The sequence below is a fragment of the Micromys minutus genome, assembly GCF_963924665.1.
Source record: "Micromys minutus genome assembly, chromosome: 17".
Taxonomy (NCBI): Eukaryota; Metazoa; Chordata; class Mammalia; order Rodentia; family Muridae; genus Micromys; species Micromys minutus.
The window spans coordinates 47,156,972-47,183,476 of record NC_137952.1 but is presented as its reverse complement, the minus strand read 5'-3'; the positions used below and the strand labels follow the sequence as shown (position 1 = coordinate 47,183,476).

Here is a 26,505-nt window from a genome sequence, read left to right as displayed (position 1 = left end):
CTAGAACTCATGTAGGAAAACTGAACACTGAGGGTACAACAGAGGAAGAAAATGGTAATGAGGGTGATTCCGCTATAAAAGCCCAAGTAATTAATTACTCTTCAGAACACACATCAAGTTTCACAACTATCGTATTCACAGGCTGGCCCTCATGAAAACATATGATAGTTATTAGCTCAAAGTCAAATAACATTTCACCTGCAAAATTCTTACACATAAAACCCAAATGTCAGTGTTGTGAGGAAGAGTTACATTTTGGGTTTTATAGTAGAAGTAGTGACCCAAGGCCATGCATAAAGATGACACATGATCTGATTTATCATGAGTTCAATGTTCTGGGATGCTTAGATTCCAGTGGCAGTTTTATCCGCGCCTCTGATTACCTGTATCTAATAAGGCAGTGGCATCTCATTTATCAGATATCAAAATTACTAGATTGGACGTTACTAAGTAGAATTTTTATTAAATCAAATGACAGAAAAGCAAGATCAATATGCTCACAGCTAACATTGCTGGTTAGGAACTGGAATCCTGAGTATTGTACCTTTATTTTTCATTAAATGGGGTCATTGGCAAATGACAAATAATATTTTTACTGCCAGAAAGCAGTAATTAGTACATAATTACTAAGCCCCTGCCTCCTCAAATCCCATGGTGTATAATTCTTTTGTCTAACAGGACAATCTTTTTTTTTTTTTTATGCTGCCCAGATGTCCTGCTTTCTATTTCCTGGCAAAGCCATAGGCCATAGGCTTTTTGTTTATTGAATAATTTACTTATTTACATTTTAAATGTTATTCTTTTTCCTAGTTTTCTCTCTGGATACCCCTTATCTCATCCTCCCTCCCCCTGCTTCTATGAGGGTGCTCCCCTACCCACCCACCAACTCCTGCCTTGCTGCCCTGGCATTTCCCTTCACTGAGGCATTGAGCCTTTCCAGGACCAATAGCCTCTTCTCCCATTGTGTCCAACAAGGCCATCCTCTGCTACATATGTGTCTGGAGCCATGGGTTCCATGGTGTGTATTCTTTGGTTGGTCATGTATTCTTTGAGAGCTTTGTGGGGTCTGGTTGGTTGATATTGTTGTACTTCCTATGGCTTGTAAACCCCTTGAGCTCCTGCAGTTCTTTCTCTAACTCCTCCATCAGGGACCCTGTGTTCAGTCCAGTGGTTGGCGGCTAGCATCTGCCTCTGTATTTGTCAGACTCTGGCAGAGCCTCTCAGAAGATAACTATATCAGGCTCCTGTCAGCGAGCACAATATTGTCTGGATTTGGTGTCTGTATTTGGGGTGGATCCCCAAGTGGGTCAATATCTAGATGGCCTTTCCTTCAGTATCTGCTCCACACATTGTCTTTGTATTTCCTCCCTATTTTGTTTCCCCTTCTAAGAAGGACTGAAGCATCCATGAATTGGTCTTCTTTTTTGAGTTTCATCTGGTCTGTGATGATATTTTCTAATTCTATCCATTTGCCTAAAAATTTCACCAAGCCATTGTTTGCAATAGCTGAGTAGTATTCCATAATGTAAATGTACCACATTTTCTATATCAATTCCTCCATTGAAGGACATCTGGGTTCTTTCTAGCTTCTAGTTATAAATAAGGCTGCTATGAAAGATAGTGGAGCATGGGTCCATACTATATGTTGGGAAATTTTTTGGGTATATGCCCAGGAGTGAAATTACTAGATCCTCAGGTAGTACTATGTCCAATTCTCTGACAAAACACCAGACTGATTTCCAGAGTGGATATACCAGTTTGCAATCCCACCAACAGTGGAGCATCTGCTGTCACCTGAGAGTTTGATCTCAGCCATTCTGAGATGTAAGGTGGAATCTAAGGGTTGTTTTCACTTGTATTTCCCTGATAACTACAGACGTTGAACATTTCTTTTTTTAAAATTTTTTTATTGAATATTCTCTGTATTTACATTTCATGTTATCCCCTTTCCACTCCCCCATTCCCCCTCCCCCTCAACTTGCTTCCATGAAGGTGTTCCTTCTTCCAATCACCCCTCTCCACTTCAGTGCCTTAGCATTTTTCATACACTGGGAAAACCCACCTTTACTGGATCAAAGGCCTCTTCTCCCATTTATGCCAGAAAATGCTATCCTCTGTTACAAATGCAACTGGAACCAATGGGTCTCTCCTTATGTGCTCAATGGTTGGTGTTTTAGTCCCTGTGAGTTCTGGAGGGTTTGGTTGGTTGATAATGTTGTTCTTCCCATTAGGTTGCGAACTCTTTCAGTTCCTTCAATCCTTTCTCTAGCTCTTAATTTGGATCCCCTGTGCGCAGTTCATGTAAGCATCACTATTACTCTGGCAGAGCCTCTGAGGAGGCATACATATCTGGTTCCTGTGAGTAAGTACGTTTAGCATCAGCAATAGTGCTTGGGTTTGGTGGCTGCATATAGGATGAATCCCCAGGTGAGGCAATCTCTTAATGACCTTTCCATCAATCACTGCTCTCTGACTTTGTATTTCCTCCTGTGAGTGTTTTGTTCTCCCTTCTAAGAAGGCCTGAGGCATCCATATACTGGCCTTCTTTCTCTTTGAGCTTCATAAGATCTGTTAGTATCTTTGGGTTCTTCTCAGCCATTTGGTATTCCTTAATTGAGAACTCTTTGTTTAGCTCTGTACCCCATTTTAATAGGGTTATTTGGTTCTCTGGTGTCTACCTTTTTGAGTTCTTTGTTTATGTTGGATATTATCCCTCTATCTGATGTAGGATTGGTAAAAATCTTTCCCAAATCTTTTGGTTGCCATTTTGTCCTATTGACAGTGCCCTTTGCCTTACAGAAGCTTTACAATTTTATGAAATCCCATTTGTCAATTGTTGATCTTAGAGCATAAGCCATTGGTGTTCTGTTCAGGAAATTTTCACCTATACCCATGTGTTCAAAGTTCTTCCATAATTTCTCTTCTATTACTTTCAGTGTACCTGATTTTATGTTGAAGTCCTTGGTCTACTTAAACTTGAGCTTTGTACAAAGAGATCAGAATGGATCTATTTGCATTATTCTACATGCTGACCTCTTGTTGAACCAGCATCATTTGTTGAAAATGCTGTCTTTTTTCCTCCCAGGGTGGTTTATGCTCCCTAATCAAAGATCAAGTTGACCAGCAAATTTTCACAGCCCTTGCATGACCTAGCACAAGCCTTTTTATCATGAAGCACAACAGTGTTTTACTTTTAGAAAGTAAGAAGACTAATGTAAACATGGTATTTAATACAGAAGCAGGGAAGTCAGAGGTGAGTGATCAATATGTATCGATATGCAATGTGATTAAACAGTTGCTTGCTGTATCTATTCACCTTTGAATTGCATAGCTGTTCTTTGTAGAAACTGTTGGGAACCTGGACTAACTGGTTCATTAGATTCTCATTCATAAAATTGAAAAAAGCAAACCCCAAGGATGCTTAATATAAATCTATATGATATGTAATGTAACTGTATATATATATATGTTTGTGTGTGTGTGTGTGTGTGTATGTGCATATGTAAACAGAGGTGTATGTGTTTGTGTATATGTGTGTGTGTGTGTGTGTGTGTGTGTTTGTGCATCTGTGTGTGTTTGAGAGAGAGATGGAAATAACATTGTGGCTAAGACCACAGATGAGAGGAAATCAGTTCAAGGAAGGATGTAACATCAGGAGAGATATCCACATAACTTGAAACTGCTATAAATTGCTTACATCCCATTAAGGAGAAATGTGTAAAAATGTTGATCTAATACTGAGTTGTCTTGACTAAAGCTACAGGTAAACACAATAATTAAAACTAAAATGACTCAAAGGCTTTGGTCGTAAATGTGTGTCAACTGAAAACCCACTACAATGAACTCATTCACAGTACCTGTCCTCCACTGGCAACTGACTAGAGACATTTTTTCTCCATGAACCTAGTATTCATTTTCAATGCTCTGTCATGATCTGGTTCCTAAAGCTTGGATGGTGGAAAAGACTCAGTCAGTGTTAGAACAGTGTTAATAGCTTCAGGTTTCATCCAAACTTTAGCGAAACCATCATAGACATCTGTGTGTCTTTGATTATTGAAGCGTGAAGCCCTTGTTACTCTTAGCTACTCCACGGAAGAAGAATTTAAAGCCTTTGGTCCATGTGGGTAGCTGGGTAAACTTAAAGTAAGATTATGAGAGGAAACTATATTCTAGGTCATAAACCTCTCTAATATCTGAAACAACGTGTCAATGTCCTTATATCTTTTACTGAGACAGTTTTCAGTATACTTAAGGAAGAAAAGGCTGACCGTCTTAACTGCATCACCTCCTAGTCTCTTCTCTGTATCTGTCTAAGTGTGTGTGTGTTCTAATCTGTAATGATATTTATATATTCGTAAAGATTAGAAATAATACATAAGTCAAATGTAGTCATAAAGAGTAACTGCATCTCTAACTAAACAGTCACTTGCTTCTTACAGACATGTCAGTTTCAACTGGAACATACTGTAAATAAAAATCTAAGAACACATTATCATACTTGGATGTTGTATGTCATAAATTAGTTATGTTTTTTTACTCAGACATTATTTTAACAGTGATGGGTGAGTGTTAGAGAGAAAGAGAGACAGAGACACAGATAGAGACAGAGAGACAGAGAGAGACAGAGGAGTTAACCTAGGGAGTCCATTGTTCAAAGAGAACTGGAATGCCTACATTTCTGGAAAACCCATAGAGAAGTGTCACATATGAAGAGGGAGGGAGAGAAAAGAAGGGACAGAGGTTGGGATGGGTGTGCAAGGAGACTCGTGATTCCCATTCAATTTATTTTTCCTTGCAATACAGGAACCAACCCTTAGGAGAGTTACTGATGAAGCAATTGGCCCTGTGTGGTCTGTTCAAGGTGGTTTTTTGCAAGTCATTGATTAATACTCTACTGTATTCTGAAACCCAAGTCCTAAGTCTATAGAGTCTAAAGTAGGTTTCCAAGCTAGTTTCAGAGATGAGAAAAGTTTTAAATATGACTTGAAAAATTCATGAAAGCCAATGTTTTAATTATACTTCATCATACTTAGTTATCTGGGCGAGGTGAAATGGAAAATTTAGAGAAAACGTGGCTATTTCATTCTGTGGTCTGATCAATGACAGCTTTTCCAGGAATTGAAACATTGTGCCACCTACTCACAAGGCCCTGTCTTTGAGTGTTGTGAAAGCCAGATGGCAGAACTGTGAATGCTATTGCCCACGGTTACGAGCACTAAAGGTAATCTTGATTAGGAAAGAAGCGCTGCTATTGTCCTTGCCTGATGCAATTCAGCTAAATAGCATGTCCTGAGCAGTAAGAGGGGAAGAAAGAGATGGACTCTCTCACCTGCCATACAGCATTGTAACATTTGCTCAAATACCCCAGTTTTGTTCTAAAAACTAAAAGCATTTCAAAACGGTTTCTCTTTCCTCTTCGGCTGTGCGGCTCTCTTTCCTGGCTATCTTTACCTTTGGCCATTACGTATTGTTAGACCCTGCTTTTTATTGTTTTTTTTTTTTTTATATTATTGATGTATAGAAGCAGGGAAACCTCTGTTAAAATTATGCACAGCCTACACAGGGCATGAGAGACTGATAATACTGTTTCTAGATGTCATGGGGTATCAAAAAAATGTGCCAAATGGGGGATACCTCCCTCCTGGTAACTGATGAAAAGGGTTCTAGAGTGTCCTAAAACTGCACAGAGTATTAACTGAACAAAGCTTTTTCAACAGAACTTGATGGTGAAAACCAATTACTGAAGACACCACACACTTTGTGCACTGACCACAAGGCTTCCTCCTGCTGGCTAGCTTTCATAAAACTGGAAGACGCTATGCAGACTGATGAGGCAAGAAAAGTCATCAGCAGCCTTAGCCAGCTGTTTGTTACATGTGCCAGGTACAATAATTATCACTCTGGCAATAATCTTCAATAGAGGCACAAATATTATGGACTCACCCACAGATTTCTAATGTCTTTAAGACCTACTCCAATGAAATAGATTCGTGCCTGGTGTGATTGATCTCATCAAGAATCAGAGGCTGGAAAACTTACAGGCTCTTGGGGACATATAATTCTTCTTACTTTGCTATAGGCATAGTAACAAACTCCCTTCTATTTCCTGTCCTTATCTTCATAAATTAATAACACTCCTACATCTCATCTGATGAAGTTTTTATTTCTATGTATTTGTTTATTTTTCTAATATAGAGATTCACAGCTGGTCAAATGGTAGGGAATGGGAACTGTGGGTACTCTCTACTAAATGGAGAATTCATACTACATTTGAACATGAAAAGGGGAGATACCCAGCCCCAACCAGATGAAGCACTATTGGCAGTTCATGTGTTCGAGGGAAGGAAGTAGTCTCCAGGAGTGTGACCCATGGTAGATTGTCTATGTGCTGGCAGAATGTTCTACGCACATGTGTATGTGAACACTTCTAATTCTATTCACTGAGTCATTAAAAAAATAGGACATTGAAGAGAGAAGTGAGAGCTCTGGAAAGACTAGGAGAGGTCAATGTGCTCTAAAATAAATACTTTCTTAAATTATGCCAAACACAAGTGTGAAAGACCAAGAGTATCTCCAATGAGTAAAGCTTATGAACTTTATGAGGAACTGGGCAATGCCAGAAAGAATATCTAAAAGATATTTTCAGTGTCATACTTTAGTACTGGATAGGGAAAGTTGCCCCAAACCTGACCTTTAACTGAGTACAATTGATAAAATTCACCTTGCCTAAGTGATAGACAACTGTTATGTAAAAAGTAAAGGAACAGGAACTGAACTCAGGTCCAGAACATTTACCCATTCTTTCCCACATGAGGATGAAACCCTTCCCCCTTTCCCAAGGAATTGGAAATTAACTGATCAGATACTGAGTAAGCCTCAGGCAAGGCCTTAATGGATTAGCCAAGTCCACAGATGCCTAGCTAGCAGTCTGTTTGCCAGTGATGGTAGTGACAGGCAAGCCACAGCGTCCCCTTTTTCAGTCTAACGGGTGAGTTGAAAGATTTGGCTGTCAGACCAGCGTGAGGCCTCATTTTTCTTCCCTGCTGCATAGGGCGCCCTGTGCTGGAGCCAACATTTGATTGTGATTAATTTGTCAGGGAGGGCTGTACAATGGAAATGGAGAAATGGATTGCCAATTATAGCTAGTCGCTCACACTGCCGGGCAAACAAGTGCCTTTCTGCAGATCTGACAGCCGTGGGCACACTGGGCTAGGCCAAGTGGGGAAAGAATCCATTCTTAAAGATGAAGGAAAGATTGAAGGTGACTTGACGGTTTGTTGTTTGTTGTTGTTTTAGGTGATGGGCTGATGTGGCAAGTTCCAAGAAGGAAAAGAAGATTTGCTTTTAATTTGGTTGGTTCACAATGTGTTGTCCTTTTGGGTTAAGTCTGAGTAGCATTAATGAATGGTGTAAAAGATTTCTGTCCACAATTTATACCTCAAAGGGTTAAAGGAAAATGTACCCTTGATGCCTTCTGGGGCTGGGAGAAAATGACAGTAACTATACAGTCTTCCTTCCCTTGGGTGATTATCAAGGAACTGACAGTGGTCAGTAGAATTCTAAGATATGCCAATATATCACAAATACCTAAGGTACGGATAGTTAAAAGACTCCAGGCCTAATTTATCCTTACTTGACACAATTTGCTTATTTGTGTGGCAAAGGTGGTAAGACAAGTCATGTTTCCTGCACTGAAAAAAAGTTATTCTCACTTTCTTGTAGAGAATAAAAATTGAGAAAAAAAAATCCAATGGCAAAATTTAAAATGAAAATTAGATCTTGAAATTTACCTACCAACTAAATTTACTGTATTATTTCACAATTATCAGGACTAAAAAAATAAACCTAGATTGTAATTTAGAAAAGAAATGCAAAGTATTTATTTAAATATATATTTAAATTTATATTTAAATACTTAATATATGTTTCATATGTACACATTTAAATTTATATACATATAGAGAGATATATTCATGATGTATGTATCCTCTTCTGTGTATTTATAATATATGTGTACGTAAACATCTATATACATATTTAAATGCCTTGACATAGACATAAATGTGGTGCATATTTAAATTATAACTATGTTACCAAAAGATAATTGATGGATTTTATAAATAATCTTGAAATGGGAATATTTTCCAACATTATAAAACATAGAAAAAAATTGAAACTTTTCATATATTTACAGACACAGCATATTTATTTTATTTTTTGATTTTTAAAAGCATTTGGCATAAAACTATATGAATATATTTTTGTCAGTACTTGACTTTTTAAAGGTTTGATAGTATGTATGCATTGAAATCTTACTAGTTACCATAAGCATAAAATACATGTAAAACAAAAGATAACATGGAAATAGTCAAATTTATCTTTAATGTACAAGAAACTTCAGAGTGACTGCTTCTGAGAGACATATCAACAGTTTACAATTGGAGAAAGATGTTGTCTTATACGTTTCTTAATCATTTATACTGCTTTATTACTCTTGATAGGTGTATATATATAACTTTAATGACAAATGTCCTTTAAACCTTACACTGTCTCATACTATCTTTGGTAATATTTGTGACACATATGGGTTCACATGCCCCAGATATATGTGCTATTTTCTTTTTTTGTTTTTAACTAAACTCTCAAGGCCGAGTCATGAACATGAACCCACTAATCAAACAATAAACTGAGGCTCAGTGGAGGATCTAGAAGACCCACTTTAGTGACACTGGGAACTTATTCAGATGTGCATTTGCTTGGGTGTCATACTAGACAGTGAAATGACAGAGATAATACATAGTCCAGGGTTACTGAGATGTCACAGTTGAGACACCTGTTGCCACATTTGAGTGTGGGAGAGAAAACAGCATATTTAACAGGTACGTTTGGATGGACAAACCTGCCAGGCAGCTTGTTGACCTTTCAAGGGACTAAGAGATGATCCCTTTCAAAGATGGTCATTTGTAGAGAAATTTACTGTAGCATGGTTGTAAGTAAGACTCATTCAGATATCAAAGTATTGGGCCTTCGTGGCAAGAAAAACAAACCTACTTCTCTGGTTTTATGTTCTCCAAGGAAAGGAAGCAGAAAGACGGGGTAATGTATAAGAACTCTAACTCACAAGCTGTCATCTCCCAAATGTTTCCCACCTGAGTACTGGAAACGAAATCCGCATTCTCACAAAGTAATACTGGGCCTTGTAATTTTGTTGTCAGAAAAAACTCAAAAGTGATTTAAATTACAAAAAAGAATACAGAGGCGGATCTTATTTTACAGGAAAATTTATGCGTTCATTTAACAAGAATATACTGACTATCATTTATCAAACCCTGGGGACTAGAGTAAGCAAATCCAGACGTGAAGAGCTGTAAAACAGTCACCCAAATACACCTAAATTGTCAGATGTAACATCAACTGTGAAGGAGAACCACGGAGCTGGCCATGCAGCAGGCTCTACTTAGACTATTTAGGGAGGTTGTTCCTCTCAGGGTCATGCTTAGGGTGGTCCCCACAAAGATGTGACAATGAAGACTCTCCAGACTACAGAGGCACTCAATAGAACCAAGACTCACTGTGAGGATAGCAGCAGCTGTAAGTAAAGTGTTGAAGTACTCAAGAACAAGATGGAACCATAGGATGGTTCACAGACCTTGCTGATGGTTTTGTCTTATTCTTAGCACATCTCTACAACTGGGGACATACCTACCTGCATCATCTAAGGAGAAAGAATGAAAACTGGTAAGTCTTCATTGCAAATGGTGAGTTCAATAGCCTATAGCAAGATACTATAAAGAAAAGAGTTGAGGGCTAAGGAACAGAATAGGACTAAATAAATTAAAAAGTTGGAGACTGGAGAAAGAATGTCCTCTTATTTCATAAGGATGAATATGAAGGTTTTACATAAACCTGAGCTACCCTCTATTTACCTTTGTTTTTCCTGATAGCATGAACAAACACAGTTGACATTTCCTACAATTGGTCCTTTCTCCATTTGACTTCACTCTTACCTCACCCTTACAGCAGAACAAGCAAGCAAACAAGTAAACAGCATCACCTGCAAGACCTAATTTGTTTTTTGGATTGCTTAAGTAGTTACCACATTCCAGGTGACATCCTAAAAATGGTGCTTCTCCAGACAAGAGATGACAATAAGATAGAAAAGGTGAAAGGAAGCTGTATGGAGACTGTGATGACCCTGTGGTAAATAAAGGTAAAGAAGTGGAGAAAGCAGCCCCATAGGCGCTCTGGCCCTATAGCTACATCTACGATACTCACTGTCTCTGGCAAGCTGTAGCTGCAATGCAGAAACAGTCGGTAAGACTAAATATGGGAAGAAGAATGCCAAGTGGGAAGACTAGTAAAACAAAGAGGATTCCTTGGTCCAGATGGGCTGGCATGTCTCAGTGTATCCTGTAGCCAGTCTGTGTCTGTCTCAGAATGTCTGACCTGCCATCAGTTTGCAAGGCACTTGTTCGGCTTCTGGCCATTGCCTCCTCCTCCTGACGTCCTTCATCTCTGCCATTTTCCCACATCACAATCCTTACATCTTACCTTTCCTGGTAATGAGCAGAGTTCAGGCTGAGGTTTGTTGGCAGAGGGGCTACATTAGGATGCTTCCTATAAACCCTCCTAAGCTACATCCCCTCCCCCTGAAAAACACAGCACATATTCCCTAGTTCTTTCTGCCTTCAGAATATGCAGAGCAATCTAAGAAAAGCATTGCAAGACGCCTATTTTTATATCTCTTGGATCCCTGGATGTGCATCACAATTTGATGCTGGCAGTGAGACATGTTTTCATTGTTTTATGAAGGATGAAAAAGCTGATGAGTTCTCATTTTCATCCACACATAACATGGGAAAACAGCAATGCTGTGCATTTCTTTATTCTATGGATGAGGAGACAAGATATTTGTAAAAGTTGAAGAGTTGAGAAGGTATAATTTAGGATGCTAACCTTTCTCTAGGGCACTGTAGGCAGGTCTTGTTGGCTTGCTAAAGGATTCAGAGTTTGCAGAAACCTGGAGCCCTTTGGCTGCTGGCAATCACTCTTCCAGGTTTCTGTAATTATGTGCAAGGACTGGCATTTACAAGGTTAGTAGAATGCCTGCCTAGCTTCTCAGAATGGGGCTTTGGCAGTTGGCCAGGAGCACCATAAACCACAGGATGAGCATCTTCCTGAGGGTTAATAATACAAGATGATTTAGTGGAAGGGGCTGAAACACTGGCTAAAATAGTAAGTAATATGAAGCATTTTAAAAGGAAGATTACAATATACTCCAACTTCAGAATATAGAAGCAATTTCAACTAAAAAATAATTGTCCCTTGCATAGGCTATGCCCTGGTACCCTGAAAAGAGACAAGTGTCAGCTTTTCCTTGAACAGTCACTCTGATAATGAAGTGGAAGAAATGCTGAAACAATGCAAAGAAAGACAGATGTACAGGTACTTCATTAACTCAGCTGCCATAAGTTACAAACAGAGCAGCCAATGGCTTGATACAAGGTGGGTTCTTACAAACATGATTTTGATAAAAGCAGCTGCTTGGATACAGAAACAAGAGTGAATGTGGATACTAGAGAGGTTGAATACTCAATTCCTACTCCATCAGTTTTGGGACTCCATGAAGATCAGGAAAACCTTCAATCCAACTCCTTTATATTGTCCTGCAGAACTAAACCCAATTTCACAAGGTCCCAGGCCTACACTACCAGCTAAATGGAGACAATGGCAGTCTCAAATTGAGAGTAAGTTTTGTCAGGGACCACTTGGGATTAGATAACCAGATGGGTCACCTGTAAACACATGGCCATACTGGTAACACTAACATATGGGAAGGTGAACATGGAAGGACTTGGAGCAGGAAAAGAATAGAAATTATGTAAACACAGTATATTCATGTATAAAATTACCCTTGACAAAACAGAAACAAAAGAAAACATAAAAACCATTAAAGTGTAAAAAAGGAAGAAACTTGGAACTGAAGTTTGAAGATGAGATTAGTGTATAGATAATTCTAGACTGAAATCTCAGATATAGTGGCTCCCTAATTTTCTATGCTTGCCCCTCTCCTCCTTTGCCTGGACTGGAAGTAATATGAGTTATTAGATTAATTAGGTTGAATGTTACGTGACAAGACTCAGGAATGTGTCCCATTCTTCCAAGCCAGGAAAGTAAGTGCCCAGTATAATTTCTCAAATAGCATGAATGCCAAGAATCTGTGGTTTTATAAAGAATACCTATGTATTTTTTTGGGTGGGGGGTATTTGAGAAAGCCAAAACTAATAGTAGGTTTCTTCTCTCTTTAAGTCAGGCATTGGGATAATGTCTCTCAATGTTGCTTAAGAAGGAATAGTTTAAATGACAGTAAAAAATGTGATTTACTGTAATTTGTGGGATCTTCTGGGTTACAACACAGAACTTTATCATCATCATCATCATCATCATCATCATCATCATCATCACCATCATCATCATTAAATCTTTTTTTACAGTCAGGCCATTATCCCTCATGCTGGTCCACCTTCCAACAGTTCCTCATCTGATTCCTTCACTCCTGTCTCCAAGAGGATGACACCTCCCCATCTCTGTATATTCTACCTCCTGTAGAAAGACAGGGCATGAAGTAGAAGAATGGGGTTGCCATCTCACAGTTGTAAACTATGACCCAGAATTATCCCTGTCAACAAAAACTGCAGGGACACAAATGGAGAAGAAACTGAGGGAAAGAAGGTCCAGTGACTGGCTCAAATTGGGATCCAGCTCAAGGGGAAGCTCCAAGGCCTGACATTATTATTGATGCTATGGTGTGTTCATAGACAGGAGCCTAGCATGGCTGCCCTCTGAGAGGTTCATCAAGGAGCTGAAAGAGTCAGATGCAGACATTTACACCCAAACAATGGACAGTAGCCAGGGACCCCTGTGGTTGTATTAAGGAAAGCTGGAAGAAGCTGAGGAGGATGGTAACCCCATAGGAAGACTTTTAAGAATGCAATTAACTATTACTGGTTGGTCTCTCTTATTAAATCTTGAATTCACTTACAAACAAGTTTAAACTATTGCTATATAATTTCTATTGCTTAGATAAACTGTAGGGAGTCAAAGGGGAGCAAGTTGTCTCTATTGGGAAACATTTTAGTCCCATGGTAATTGCTATGTAAGATGCAGAGAACAGGGCATTATGAGATCACTGGTTTAATTTTCAGGCAATTGGACCCATAGGCCTCTGAGTAGCAGCAAAGGGCAGTTAAATGAAGATAATAGTTATTCAAAGAAACCACAGGTAGAGGCAAAATAACACGAGAGACTTCTGTGATAAGGGGTAGCTAGTTAGAGTTCAAGGCTCCTTCAAATACTAGACAAGTACCATTGTTGGTTTGCCTTCGGACTCTATGGTATAGTACTGAACACAGCCCCAAACCCTGTACAGCAAGTAGTTCTCAGTCCAGTGAAGAACAACAATGATCAGTGTAAACAGAAAAATAATGTAAACACTGACACCATCAGCAAACACAATTGTCCAATGCACATCTGTATGTCTGACCTTAGACAAATGCTTTCTTCATTTATATACTTTAACCTCTACAACAAACCCATGTTACTGTCATTACCAACTCCATTGGGCAGATGAGGCTACTGAGGCACAGAGAGATTAATTAATCTACTGAGGCCATATATCTAATAATAAATGGTGTCTACATTTAAATGTGGATCAATGGGATCCTGAAATTTATATCCAAGGCTACTTTGATTTAGGGAATTTTTTCCCCATGTTCCATTGACACCTGAGAGAAAACTACTGTAGTGATGAACAGTATTAGAGTGCACACAGTGACACAGAGCATATAGGTCAGTGCACTCTAGTGCTATCAAGAGAAGGAAGATTTTGGAGAAAGGCAAGAAAGGCGAGGGAACCCAGTAGTGCAAGGGTAGATTGTTCCCTTGAGTATTTTCTCAACTGCAGTTCTGTATTCCATCCACTGTTACATAACTAAGCAGAATGCAATATGGCATATTCACATAGTACCATACTAGAAACTGACATATGTCACAATGTGGATGAGTTCTAAAATATTATCGTAAATTAAAAGATAAAACAAGAAAAAATGCCGTGTATTTCTTTTATCATAGCTATTTCAGGAGAATCTGAATAGATGACTTGCCTAAGGCTTGAGAGAAAACACAGATGGATTGGGTGCTTAATATGGGGCATTCAGGGGTCTTATGAACATTTCCAAAAGTTAGATTATAATAATGTCTGCATAGCTCAATGAGTAAAGTAAAATCACTTTAAATGGAAGATTTCTATGTTGGTGGGTTACATTTCAATAAAATTGCCAAGTAAATTGTTAACTGCCATTTTAGCTATCCCTGTCAAATTAAAAATGAAATCATTCCTAAACAGAAAGCAATGTGTAGGAAAGACAAATGTTTCCTAAATGTTGAGCTTGGTTTCTGGAATGCAAAGAATGTGTGATTAGCTTCTCTTACTCTCTTATAGCTTCTTCTTTAGGTTTTACTTGTTGAAATAAATCCTAAGTCCTCCTGTGCATCTTACACCAGTTTAGGTGCTGGGACTTATCAGATACAGAACTCAGAGCTTAGCTACAAAGTCCAAGTGCTGATACAAAGAATGGAATCTTCGAGAAAGAGAAGGTAGTTTTTTTACAGAAAAGCTCATTGATGAGAACGGAGACCCAAGTAACATCAGATTCACTTGTAACATTTACAAATGGACATAAATGAACACATCAATGAGATGAGACAACTTCATGTTGATTTGTTAATTTCAGCTCAATTTTTAGTCACATGCAGGGGACTCTTGTTAATCATGGTTGAAAAAGGAGATGAGTACAAAAATGTTCATTTAGTTGTAAGCATTAAGCATTGACTGTACAGTGATATATCACAATTGACTCTTGCAGCAGTATTTCCTCTGTGATCAGATTCTGTCTCTCAGCTCTGGTTTCCAAGAGTTCCTAAATTCCTGGCATGCTGCTGCAGCTTCTAGGGACCCATGAAGGTAGGTTTGGACTTTATGTAACCTCAGAAAATAGGGTGACACAGAAACAAATTATAGTAGGTTCCTCCAAGGACTTCTTTGAAGATGGGCCAGAATCACAATACAGAACTCTGTACTACTACTTATGTGTCCTCGACATGCTGATTTAAGCATCTACTAGTATCCTTGAGCCTTTTCCAAGAAATATGAGGAGCAAAGGTTGTAAGTGTAGTTCAGTCAAGACCTGAATGTTTAAATGGGCTGGCTAATCATCAAAATATGGGTTATTGTTCAGATGCCTAAAAAAACTCTTCTTTCGAAAATCTAAATGTTAAAGGCAATAAAAATATTGTAATAAAATATTAAAAATTAATAAAGTATGCTATTTAAAACATTATCTATTCTTATAACATAAGCAGAAACTCGAGGTGATACTATTCCTAAGTTGATGAGGCTGATTTGGTTCATTGACTTACTATGTCCCATGAGTGGTGAAGTCTGAAAATTTGTCAAGATGAATTCTTCCTTTTTTTCCCTCATTACTGAAGCATAATCAAGCAAGTACATTCTAAGTTATCTGAAAGTTTTCATCCTCTGTTTAAGGTTGGTCACAGCAAACCTTCTCTTGAATGAAATATATACAATGTAATTATTCTGTATTCAAAAACACTGTGATAGAGGGTCTGTTCTTTGTCTTGAGATATGTATATATGTAAACATATATATGATTACAGATAGATAAATAGATGATAGATAATAGAGACAGATAATAAATAGGTATAGATAGACAGACAGACAGGCAGATACATACATACATACATACATACATATATACATACATACATACATACATACATACATACATCTGACATAAGTCAACAAAATCAATGTCACCATAGTAACTACCTGGCCACACAGTATGTTCATAGATCCATAAATGACGAAGGAGGACAAATCCTCTCAAAAACACAATGCTTGCTTTGAATCTGTGGCCAAAGTGGGAAAAGCATCTACATTCAGTAAGCCATAGAAATCCAGAGTCTCTCTCCATCCCTCTCTCTTTAGCTTAACTTTACCCTAAGTAAAAGTCTGCATTTCAAGTGAATTCCAAGATATATTTTAAAAATAGAATCATTGACTAAAACTGGATTTGACATGAAAATCACTGTCCTGAAGAAATAAACACACTTGACTTCTCTAAGAACTGTCAGAATTATTTTCTTCTCAATACAGCTCAACTATGTTTATTGAAACTTGCCCTTTAGATCTAAGTGTGCCTAAGAAACAAGGAAAATGGCTGCTATTCCATTTAGGGTAAGGAAATGGGAGGATATACAGAAATTTGAAATAATTTTCTGTTCGACTTCCTGAAACATGCAACCCACAATGTCACAAGATAAAACTATTTCTCATGATTCTTTGTATGTTGTTCCTTCTCTTCCTCAGTCTGGGTCATGAGCCCATGAGGAGTGGTGTTAGATTCAAGGTGGTTAGATCTCTATGAAATACTCTTATGGACATACACAGAAATGTGTAGTTTAGATGATTTGGAATCCAGTCACGTTGACAATGATGATTGATCATTACCATTGCTACCAGGCAAGAATAGCCATTCTAAACTGCTACATTAAAAAGTAATTTCATTCACATGTAGACAGTTCTGAAAATCTCCCAAGAAGATCTGTAGGGGCTGTTTCATGACAATGATTTAGTTCTCAAAGTATCTGAAAGGCTTACCCACATGTACTGTGAAACATGCAGGCTCTGAGATTTGCTAGAGTAGTATTCTTGAATCCTTTAAAGGCTTTTGCTACTGTAGTGTTCCTGGATCTTTAAAAGTGTTCGTGTTTCAATATTACTTGTAGAGGCAGTCATTTTTAAAACAAAATGTAGCATGATCATAAAAAATAGCATGTAAGAAAGGGTTGGTTTGGAACTCATGGTTTCCTTTTAAGTCCTGGTCACATTTGTACTCTGGCAAAATTACAAGGGAACACATGCTTAAACATCAGAAAGAATGTAGATGAATAAATAAATAAAATATAACTCAAATCACGTTTGAGTTATCATCATGAAGTTCAGTTGAAGCAGCATAGGGGGCAGTGTGGACATGCTTCCAACCATGTCCTCAGTATCCCCTAAACCAATTTCAGTGGAGCTCCTGAGAAAAAGCCCTGCCTATGCACACTTAGTGTCTTCTTTATACGAGACAAACTAGCAAATACCTTTGCTAGATACTTGAGAATATTTTCCTATTACATTCTCTAACATGACATAGGGCTACTGTTTTGCTTTGGGTTTCTATGATGTCTTTTTTACCTTTAGAGACCACTTTAGCTTAGAAAAGGATGGACCTTGTTTTGTGGAATGTGCATGTTAACAAGGGTTTGTCTGACTATATCGGCTGAAATTTTCGATCCAAATCAAAAGGCCTCAGAGGGTGAGAAGCAGTGTAACAGCTGAGATTTTGTCCTCTCCAGCTAGGTCTGTCTACAGTGTCATGATGGTCACCTTCTAGAACAACATTCAAATGGGATGGAATTGAGATGGATTTGGCAGCAGCAACTTGTTTTCACAGGAGAAGTAAGCTACACTAATTCTAATGTCATCTGCTTTGTGGAGACAGTGGTTAAGTCAGGGATTGCCAAGAGTGATAATATTTCCTATAGTGGGTATAACTTGACAAGGATAAAAAAAATCCTAGCATGCCAGAAGGCAGATTTTTATGAAAGGAAGACAAATCATTATTAGATCACCTAAAAGGAAGTTTTCAAAGCAAATGGAAATATCAAAGGGAAGAGGGAAAAAAGTCTATAAGTGGGGAGGTAGCAGAGATGAAAGCAAGGGCACATACTATTGTCATCTCCACTCGCCCCCTTTGGTTCCCAAGAGCATTACCAGAGAGAGCTATTCATTGCAGCAAGCTCAGAATTATACAGCCTGGTGGCCACACCTTCCCAAACCTGTGTATTTGAAGCACACAGTGGCAGGTTTACCCGCAGCATGGTCATGGGGTTGTAGACAGGCGTGTCCTCAATCTCTTCCAAGGCATGCATGTCAACTTAGACCACACACACACACACACACACACACACACACACACACACACACACACACACACACAAAGCAAAACCATTTACCATTCCCATAGAACCTTAATAACACATCACACTGTTTTTCCTTGTGCTCCTTGGAAGCAGAAAGACAAATGAACCTAAATCTCAATGAAGGGTACAGTTAGAAAGTTCGGTCCCACAACATTTGGTAAGGGATTTTGAAAAGAATAGGCCTTGCATTCTAGCAGTTACTTCAGCTAAGCACTGGTTTACTTGTCTGCGCAGGTTTTCAGCCAATAACTCATTGTGTCAAATTCCTTCCTCTCTAAAAATATCCCATCATATACAACCACGCTTCAGATGTTTGCCCTTTTCTCCCAGGAGACGATTTATTTAATTTCCCAATACTGAATGGACATAGATTTCTGCCTAAACTTCAGTTAACTCTAGCGACTCTCATAAAACAGACGACAACTATTTTTGCCATTTGCTTCTAGTAAAAATTCCTTTGCTCTGTATCATGTCTAGTCTGTTTTCTTATTTTTTTCTTCTTGTTAAACTTATTAGCACTAGAGTATCCAAATGTGGCTCAGAGGGCAGAAGGCACGCATCAGATCAGAGAAGTCCATCAGAGAAGTTCAGAATTGTCCCTCTGAGACTAATGTGGACGCCAACTGAAATGTTTAACAGGGATCCAGAGGGTTAGCCTCACCTGGACCTATTTTTCTAAAAGTAACACTGGCTTTTCTTTGGTGCCTTCCTAAATGAGGCTTTTCATTCTGGGAGTCAGCAGGAGGTCTGGGGCTCTGGGCAGCAGCTGAGCTGAAAACCTTACACAGCAGCTGGGCAGCCCCGAAGGCCTGGTAGTAAAGTCTGGTTTCTCCTCTGAGGAAAACTACAAAGAAGTGAGTCTGTTCCCACCATGACACTTCCTTCAATCAGGTTGAATCATAGTCTAGACTGTTGTCCTCACCTGATTCTGGGGGCACTGCAAGCCTTGCCTCCACAAAGTTAAGAAGTAGGAAAAGGGTTGGGAGTCAGGGGCTTCTACTGGGATTATGTAGCACTTGAGTGCTGGGGTTGGTCATGTTCTGGGGTTGGAATATAATCGTCCATTTTAATAGTTTCTGTCAAATGAGGCTGCTGCAGAAATATGTGAGCACTAGAGGGTCCTGCCCTTAACTAAATGTTTTCAAAACATGCATCCACTATACTCAAGATCCCGAGAGTAGCGGCAGCTCCCTTGCAGGCCAAGACTCTACGTGTTGGTATACACACAGTAAGCAACTGACTGATAGGGACACTTCAGAAGCCTATGGAGGGAGGCAATTCAGAAGTCACAGTATGTCAGGTCCCTGGCTGGTATATCCCACACTGACCACAGTCCCAGGAGCTATAGTAAAGCACAATGGATTCCAGGTAGGGGAAATGCCCTGTTCACGAAGCGTGGGCTCTCAGATGAGCAGGTTCTGAGTCCTTGTTTGGCATATCATGTCCACAAACAGCAGTTTGAGAAACATTTCTTTTCTCTAAAATAGAGTTTACCAACCAAGAAAATGTCACTTGGGTAGGATGATTATAGATAACCCAAAGCATTACATATTTCAAAGTGCAAGGAGAAGTGATTTTGAATGGTGATGGACATATGCAGTCTTGTTTGAACATTGTACAATGTATCCATGTAGCAAAACATCCCCACAATAGCAAGTGTATATGTATAATGTTTGTGTTTAATGTATCAAGAGACAAATCTTAAAAAAGATGACAACTGATTACCTTTTTTTGCCTGTTATTTTGCTTATCAAAGATTTATTCTATATCTCTAGCTAGGCAGCAAAACAACATAATTTGTATTACACTATTACTAGCAACAACAAAAAATATTTGCTAATCAATAGATACAAAGTGTCCTGCTGGGTATGAGTTATGCAAAATTTATGCACCAGGATATTGCGATGCTAGAAGAAGACTATATGTCCAGCCATACAGCTTAGTGCTATACCATCTGCCTAGAAAGTACAAGAGGCTTGACATTTTTGCAACACAAAATAACAATAATGATAATAAGAAGAGTCTAAATTGGCTGTGAGTATAAAACTTATTCAGAAACTGTGAGGAATCACATTTGCAAGTGTTTATAAGTCATGTATAAATCCCCCAGGGTTTCAGGAGGTACAATAAATAATCTCTAAGGCCTAGATATTTTAGGCTTCCTGGAGGTTGAAGTGCAACCTGATTAGATATGCATAGTGGGTTTTCCTTGTAGTTTAGGGTAGAAAGCAAGGATGGAGATAGTGCAGATAAATTACAACTTTGTCATGTGGCTGCCTGTGTCTGGGTGCACACATATGATAAAGGCATGTTTTATAAAAAAGATGGATCCATGGAGCTTGTTATCCATGTGTTCTAAGATTTATTAGATGTATGTTACAGAGGACATTTCAGGATGGAGAAATACCAAATGATGAGCTGAAAACAAAATATTAGTCCTGACAAGTATTTCATAACAATTAACTTCCATAATTAATAATTAATTAATTAATTAGAAACTGCCCAAGCTGGACATGATGTTTTATATGTGTAAACCCAGAAAGCTGGGGCAGCAGGATCTCAAGCATAAGGACATTGTTTCAAATATCAAAACCAGGTTAGAGATGCTACAAACTAAATTGTTCTTTTAAATATGCAAAAGTGTATGAATCCTATAAGTCTGAGGACACTACTTCACATCATCTCACAGAGGGTTTGGGTTCTCCCTCCTCCGAAAGTATGATCATTTCAGGGAACATAGAAAGTGCCCATTGCACCTGGGAGAGAGAATGAAGATGAACTTGAGAGCAAATGAATGAAATCCAAGGCTCCTGAGCAGATGGGGATCATAAAGCCAGTGGCTTCATGAAAATTGATCTAGCATGGACTGCATTATGGCGTGAGAAAGGCAGCAAGTGGAACTTAAGATTATTCTAAAATGTTACTCAAATTGTACTAGGAACTACAAATGCTTACACAATTAGTTTCTTGTTTTTAATTTATTTTTCCTTTCTAGCCAAAGACTACTTTCTTTAAATACATTACTAGATCAAACTTTCAGAGACCAAGACAAAAATTAAACTAAGCAAGTAATTAAGGAGGAGGTACTACCAGAACAAGAAAACAAGCATTTAACACTCTGTGTCTGGCCAAGGGATAAAAGGCTAATCAGAAAACTTTGCTTTCACAAGGGTTATGGGTGTGTCTTTCAAATAGCCCAGTGTAGAATGGGCCGTAAACTAGGCATTTTGAAATTTTCTACAAGTTAGTGAAATAGATGTCATAGATTAAAACTGAACATGGATCTTGGGTCCTAACAGCCATGAGTTAATTTATGAATCAGCCTTATTCATAAATTTCCCAAAACAAAGAGAACTCAGATGAGAAACCAACCCCTGAGTGCTGTTTTCTTCAACTTACCCTAATAGAAATGTCTACACTTACCTGAGAGCATCAGCAGTGACTAATCCTCATTGTCAGCTTGACTAGGTCTGGAATTACCTGGGAGCTACACCTCGCTGTGTATCAGTGAGGTATTCCCATAGATATTAACTAAGAAGGAGAGTCCTACCCTGAATGGACCCGGCATGGCTCCATGGGTTGGGGTCCTACCTGAAGAGGAGCAGGACGCAAGCTGAGCAGCACTCATACCTTCCTGTTTCATAACTACGTATACAATATCACCAGCTCTCTCACCTTCTCACAACCAGACCTTACCCATTGTGAAGGATACACTCAAACTCACAGCCAAAGTAAGAGCCTGTCTTCAATAAGTGTTTGCCAAGTATTTCATCATAACAATGAGAAGAGTAAGTAAAGCCCAACCCTTTCAGGAAGTTAAGATGAGCCACTCTATTGAAATTACAACTGTCCTTACTATTTCCTTCTCCTCTTAAGGGGTAACTTGAACCAGTTGTAAAATTTCCAGCCATGTTTTCTCTCTAAGAAAGAATTCTTGTCCTTGAATGAAGATTGTCCATGACTCAACTTTAGATTGGACTTGGTATTCTCTGTCTATTCTTGGGTCTGTTTTAATAGTTTTCATCTTTCTTTTACTTTTTCTTTCTAGTTGATTCCCCTTTCCACAGCATACCCTAGATAATTCTTTGGACATTACCACAACTTTAAGAAACAAAAGGGAACAATGGCTTAACATGATCAGAGACAAAGAGCCGAGTGTTGTCGTTTAGGCAGCCCTGTGTTTGTTTGTTGTTGAAGAAAATCAAGGTTGTGATGAAGGAATGTCCTCACAATGAAAACTGTCATGTCTGCAGTGATACCTGGCCACAGTCCCCACAAACTGAAGGGTGGAACTGGACTCATTACCACTTGCAAACAATGTTTTTCTTGAGCAAATAGTTAAGATTTCTAGGTAGGCATTTGTAAAGAGGGAGTGGTACAGGGGGAATATACAAACAGCTTGGAGAGCCCAGACCCTATCTGCCCAATTCCAAAGCATGGAATCCTGATTTCTAAGGTAAAATCAGAAGTGGAGGAGGAAGTCCTGCCATGAATGTTGAAGTGAACAGCCAAGTCTTTAGTCACTGTGTTTTATTTGCTAGGACTTTTTCATCTTATTCTAGTTAAGGCTTTTAAAGGAATGCTAAGTTAAGAAAAAGTTCTTTTCATACTACTTAAAACAATCAATAAATATCTGGAAAAAAACATTTGTAGGTTACTAAAATTATTTGTTTTTGTTAACAGTCACTCCTTTGGCTATCATAAAAGCGGAAGATGATACAGATATATTTGTTTATGTATTTTAATGCATTTTTGCAAGTCACAACAAAACAATGATGCTAGGCTTTAGTTATATTATACATTTTCTGAGAGAAAAATCTGACTTTATTAAAGAGAACAACTTTAGAAGCCAACTTTGATTAAACATTTGTTTTTTTATGTAACAAAGGACTTAGAGATACCATGTGTCAAATCATTTCATGTGGATGTTCAGTTTAACCAAATCCAAGAACACAAAACACACTGAATAACCCTGTGGGGTTCCTTGGTGAAATTTGACATGCATTTCCAGTCTATCTGAATCACAGAAAAAGAAATTCATGAAAGAATCTTGTATTTTTCTAGTTAACTGTTACTTATCCCCCAACAGTTTGACAACAACAATATTAAGAACACCATCAAATGTTAAATCACTTACCATAAATGCCTGTTGAAATGCAGGGGAATGCCTGTGAATAAACCACAGAAATAACAGTAAATTTTAAAAGAATAGCTTTGTTCAATATCATCATATATACCTCTATTCTGCTTTACAGCTGAATTGCTTCCATTTATGAAGTTAGCTCAGACCTGTGAGTTCAAGTATTTAGATCAACTCACAAAGCACAGATGTTAAATTTTCAGGATTCTCATAAGACAATTCTTCAGAGGAAGCAAGGTTTAACTGCTAATACCCCCTTAAGAGTTCTTCAGGTAGAGTGTCCAAAGCCTATCAAGAGGAAAAGCTCAACATATGCATAATTGGAAAATTTTATGGAATGTAGACTTTCAAAAGGAATTGAAAACCCAAAGATGGAATTAGAATTGAACACTTAGTGTGTGTTGAATTGGACAAGGAATAGAGTATTACTAGATGACAAGGCAAAGGACTTGGTCTGAGGGTGGTAGATTAGATTGATGATAGAAAAAATAGGGTCACATAACAAGGGTTATTTGTACAGACATATCCTGATCTCAAATTCTTGTCCTTGACATGAGGAGGGCACCTTCAGGATAGCCCCAACTAGACATCTCTCATCACAAAATAAAACATGTCATTCTAGAAATGGGTTATATCTATTCAAGTTTTTGGCCAAATGGCCATGGATATCCTTATACAACCCAACACAGTTTTGTCAAGACTATTGGATACTCTCCATAAACTGACAGTAAGGCCCATTTGCTGAATAAAAATACAACTCATGGAACATAGATAAATCAAGCTGATGGCAACCTAAAACCTTCAACTCTATTGACTAGCATTCAAGGTGCTAGCCAGTACTCTGCATGCTGCCAGAGAAGAAAGGTAAACACTAACCAAGATACACAACCGTTGATGAACAGTGGTGAATAGCCTGCAAAATACACTGCTGTCATAAGGGTACAAAACCATTATCTAAGAATTTCAGACCCACTTCATGAGCTAGAACCCATACCTGATACTGCTTGAGTGACTAAGAACCTAAGACTAGATAGGCCAGGGACATGAGAGATGTCATAATACTACTGTTATGGTAAAGTAATGAACTTTAAAGCAATAAGCTGTCTAACACCCTTCTGCTATACTCAGAGATTACTACTGTCTTTCTCAGCCATCACCAGAGAAGCTTTCTCCTCCAGCAGACAGGAAGGAGGATATACAGAGACCCACAGTGAGACAATATGCCAAGACCTTGAAATGCTGAGTTCTTAATGAGATGTCTCCCTCAAATCCCTCCTCTCCAATCTCAGAACAAAGAGGCAGGAGGATTTTAAAATGCAGTGAGAATGGAGTACACATGAAACAAGGCCTTCCAAACAGGGCAGAACTAATACAGGAACCCACAGGGACTGTAGTAGCATACACAAGGACAGCGCAGGACAGTGGGGCCCCAGAGCTGGGAGAAGAAGGAAACAAGGCCCTATTCTTAACCCAGCAGCTACCTCCAATTTATAAACACTCAAACACATAAACAAAGCTTAGTTCTCTCCAATGGAGTCCCTAAAGCTATACCAACTTCTATTAAGGACAGACCTCATGCCCAACCAACATAAAACAAATTCTGTTGCTTTTGGAGGTCCCTTGTCTCATATTGCTTTCTCTCGATCTCTCTTCCACTCCCCTCCCCTTCCCTCTCCTCCACTCCCCTCCCCTCTTCTCTGCCCCCTCCCTTCTCCTCCGTTCCCCTCCCCTCCCCTCCACTTTACTCCCCTCTCTTCCCCTCCCCTCCTTTCCTCTTTTTCTCCCCTCTTCTTCTTCTTCTTTTTTCTTTTTTTCTTTTTTTTTTTTTTTTACCAAACAGGTCCCTTGAATATATGTGATGGTTTCTGGTCTTATTTTTTATGGGATTTTTATGTGTGTGAATGTCTTTGTGCTTTTTAGTTAGCTCCTCACACACAAGCCCTGTAGCCTGTTTGCTTTGTCCAATTCCTGTTTGTTTTTATATTTTACTAATATTTTATATGCCTGTTTGAATCCTAGAAGGAAAGGCTTTGGATTTGGGTGGTTGGGGAACCGGGATCATATTGGAGGGATTGGAGGAGGAGAAACTGTAATCAGAATACATAGTAAGAAAAAAAAGCCTATCTTAAATAAAAAGTAAAAGAAAAAAATAAAGAATTCTGTCTCCAGCGTCTGCTCTTGTACTCTCTCTTTGCTTCTGTCTCCAACTCAGAATAGTCAGAAATGTAGGGGGTGTATTTGGGTAGCACGTTTTAAACTCAGAACAGTCAGTAATGTAAGGGGTGTATTTGGGGAGCACATTTTAAACTTCCAGGGGGAGAAAAGATGATGCAGCAACTGTGTCTACAAACAAGTACTTTATACCCCACAACTATCCTCCTCCACTTAATGATTGACACAGCTCATTTAACTGCCCTGACAGTCAGTTTCCTCACTGGCAAAGGAAAACTTGAGGCTGGCCCCAAAGTTTTGTTGGAATACTAAGAAAAAAAAAGTGTCTGACAAGCTATAAGTTCACTAAGGATGGCATCAAGAGTGGACACAGTGATACCCAGCAGGTTGTTTCAAAAGACTTACTGGCCTGGAGCTGGCCTTCCTTATCACAGCACTATTGATGCTTTGGATCATATAGTTCTCTGTTCTTAAAGGCTGTCCTATGCTTGTTTGGAGTGTCCATGGACATATCCCACTAGATGCCAGAGATGCTTTTCTAGTCATGATGATACTTAGATCTTTAAATGTTCCTTAAGGGACAAATCACCCTCTTTGAGGACTTCTGATGCAGAGAGCTTTCAGAAGACAGCCTTTGATGAAAAGACTTTCCAGGGACTGTCCTGGCTGCAAGATGATATCAACCTTAGAACCTTGACCTTTTGGGGGCAGCCCATACCTGGAACAGATCAATGAAGGGTACAAAGGACTGGACATCTTGGCTTCCTCAACGTAATAATGAAAGGCCCTACATGTATCAGAGCTCTGCATGGTATCATCAGGGCCTGGCACTGGGCCTTCCTCTTGCTTCTCCGTCTAGTCTACTGCAGCTTCTTTTCTCCCTCTTCCCCAGATGCCACCCCTGAAGGACTTGTTAACAGACATGCTCACTGTGTCTCAGAGCTTCCTGGAGAATTCATCTGAACTAACTGTCTTCCACTTAACTCTCAAGTCCAGATACACTAGTCATTTTCTCATCAGATGTAGCAGAAGAAAGAAGGCACTGGGCAGAAGGGTAACTGTTATTTGCCTGGGCTCCAGTCCTC

General features: G+C 38.9%; 1 protein-coding gene across 11 annotated transcripts in view; it reads right to left on the bottom strand.

The window, feature by feature from the left end:
• MACROD2 (mono-ADP ribosylhydrolase 2) overlaps positions 1-26,505 on the bottom strand; it is a gene marked incomplete at its 3' end in the record, with an annotated part of 1,819,824 nt that overhangs the window by 589,700 nt on the left and 1,203,619 nt on the right. For all 11 annotated transcript variants that reach the window (XM_080931763.1, XM_080931769.1, XM_080931766.1 and 8 more), the window contains exon 7: positions 23,246-23,276. In XM_080931763.1, the coding sequence (XP_080787889.1) occupies positions 23,246-23,276 (31 nt within the window). The remainder of the gene's footprint in view (positions 1-23,245; positions 23,277-26,505) is intronic.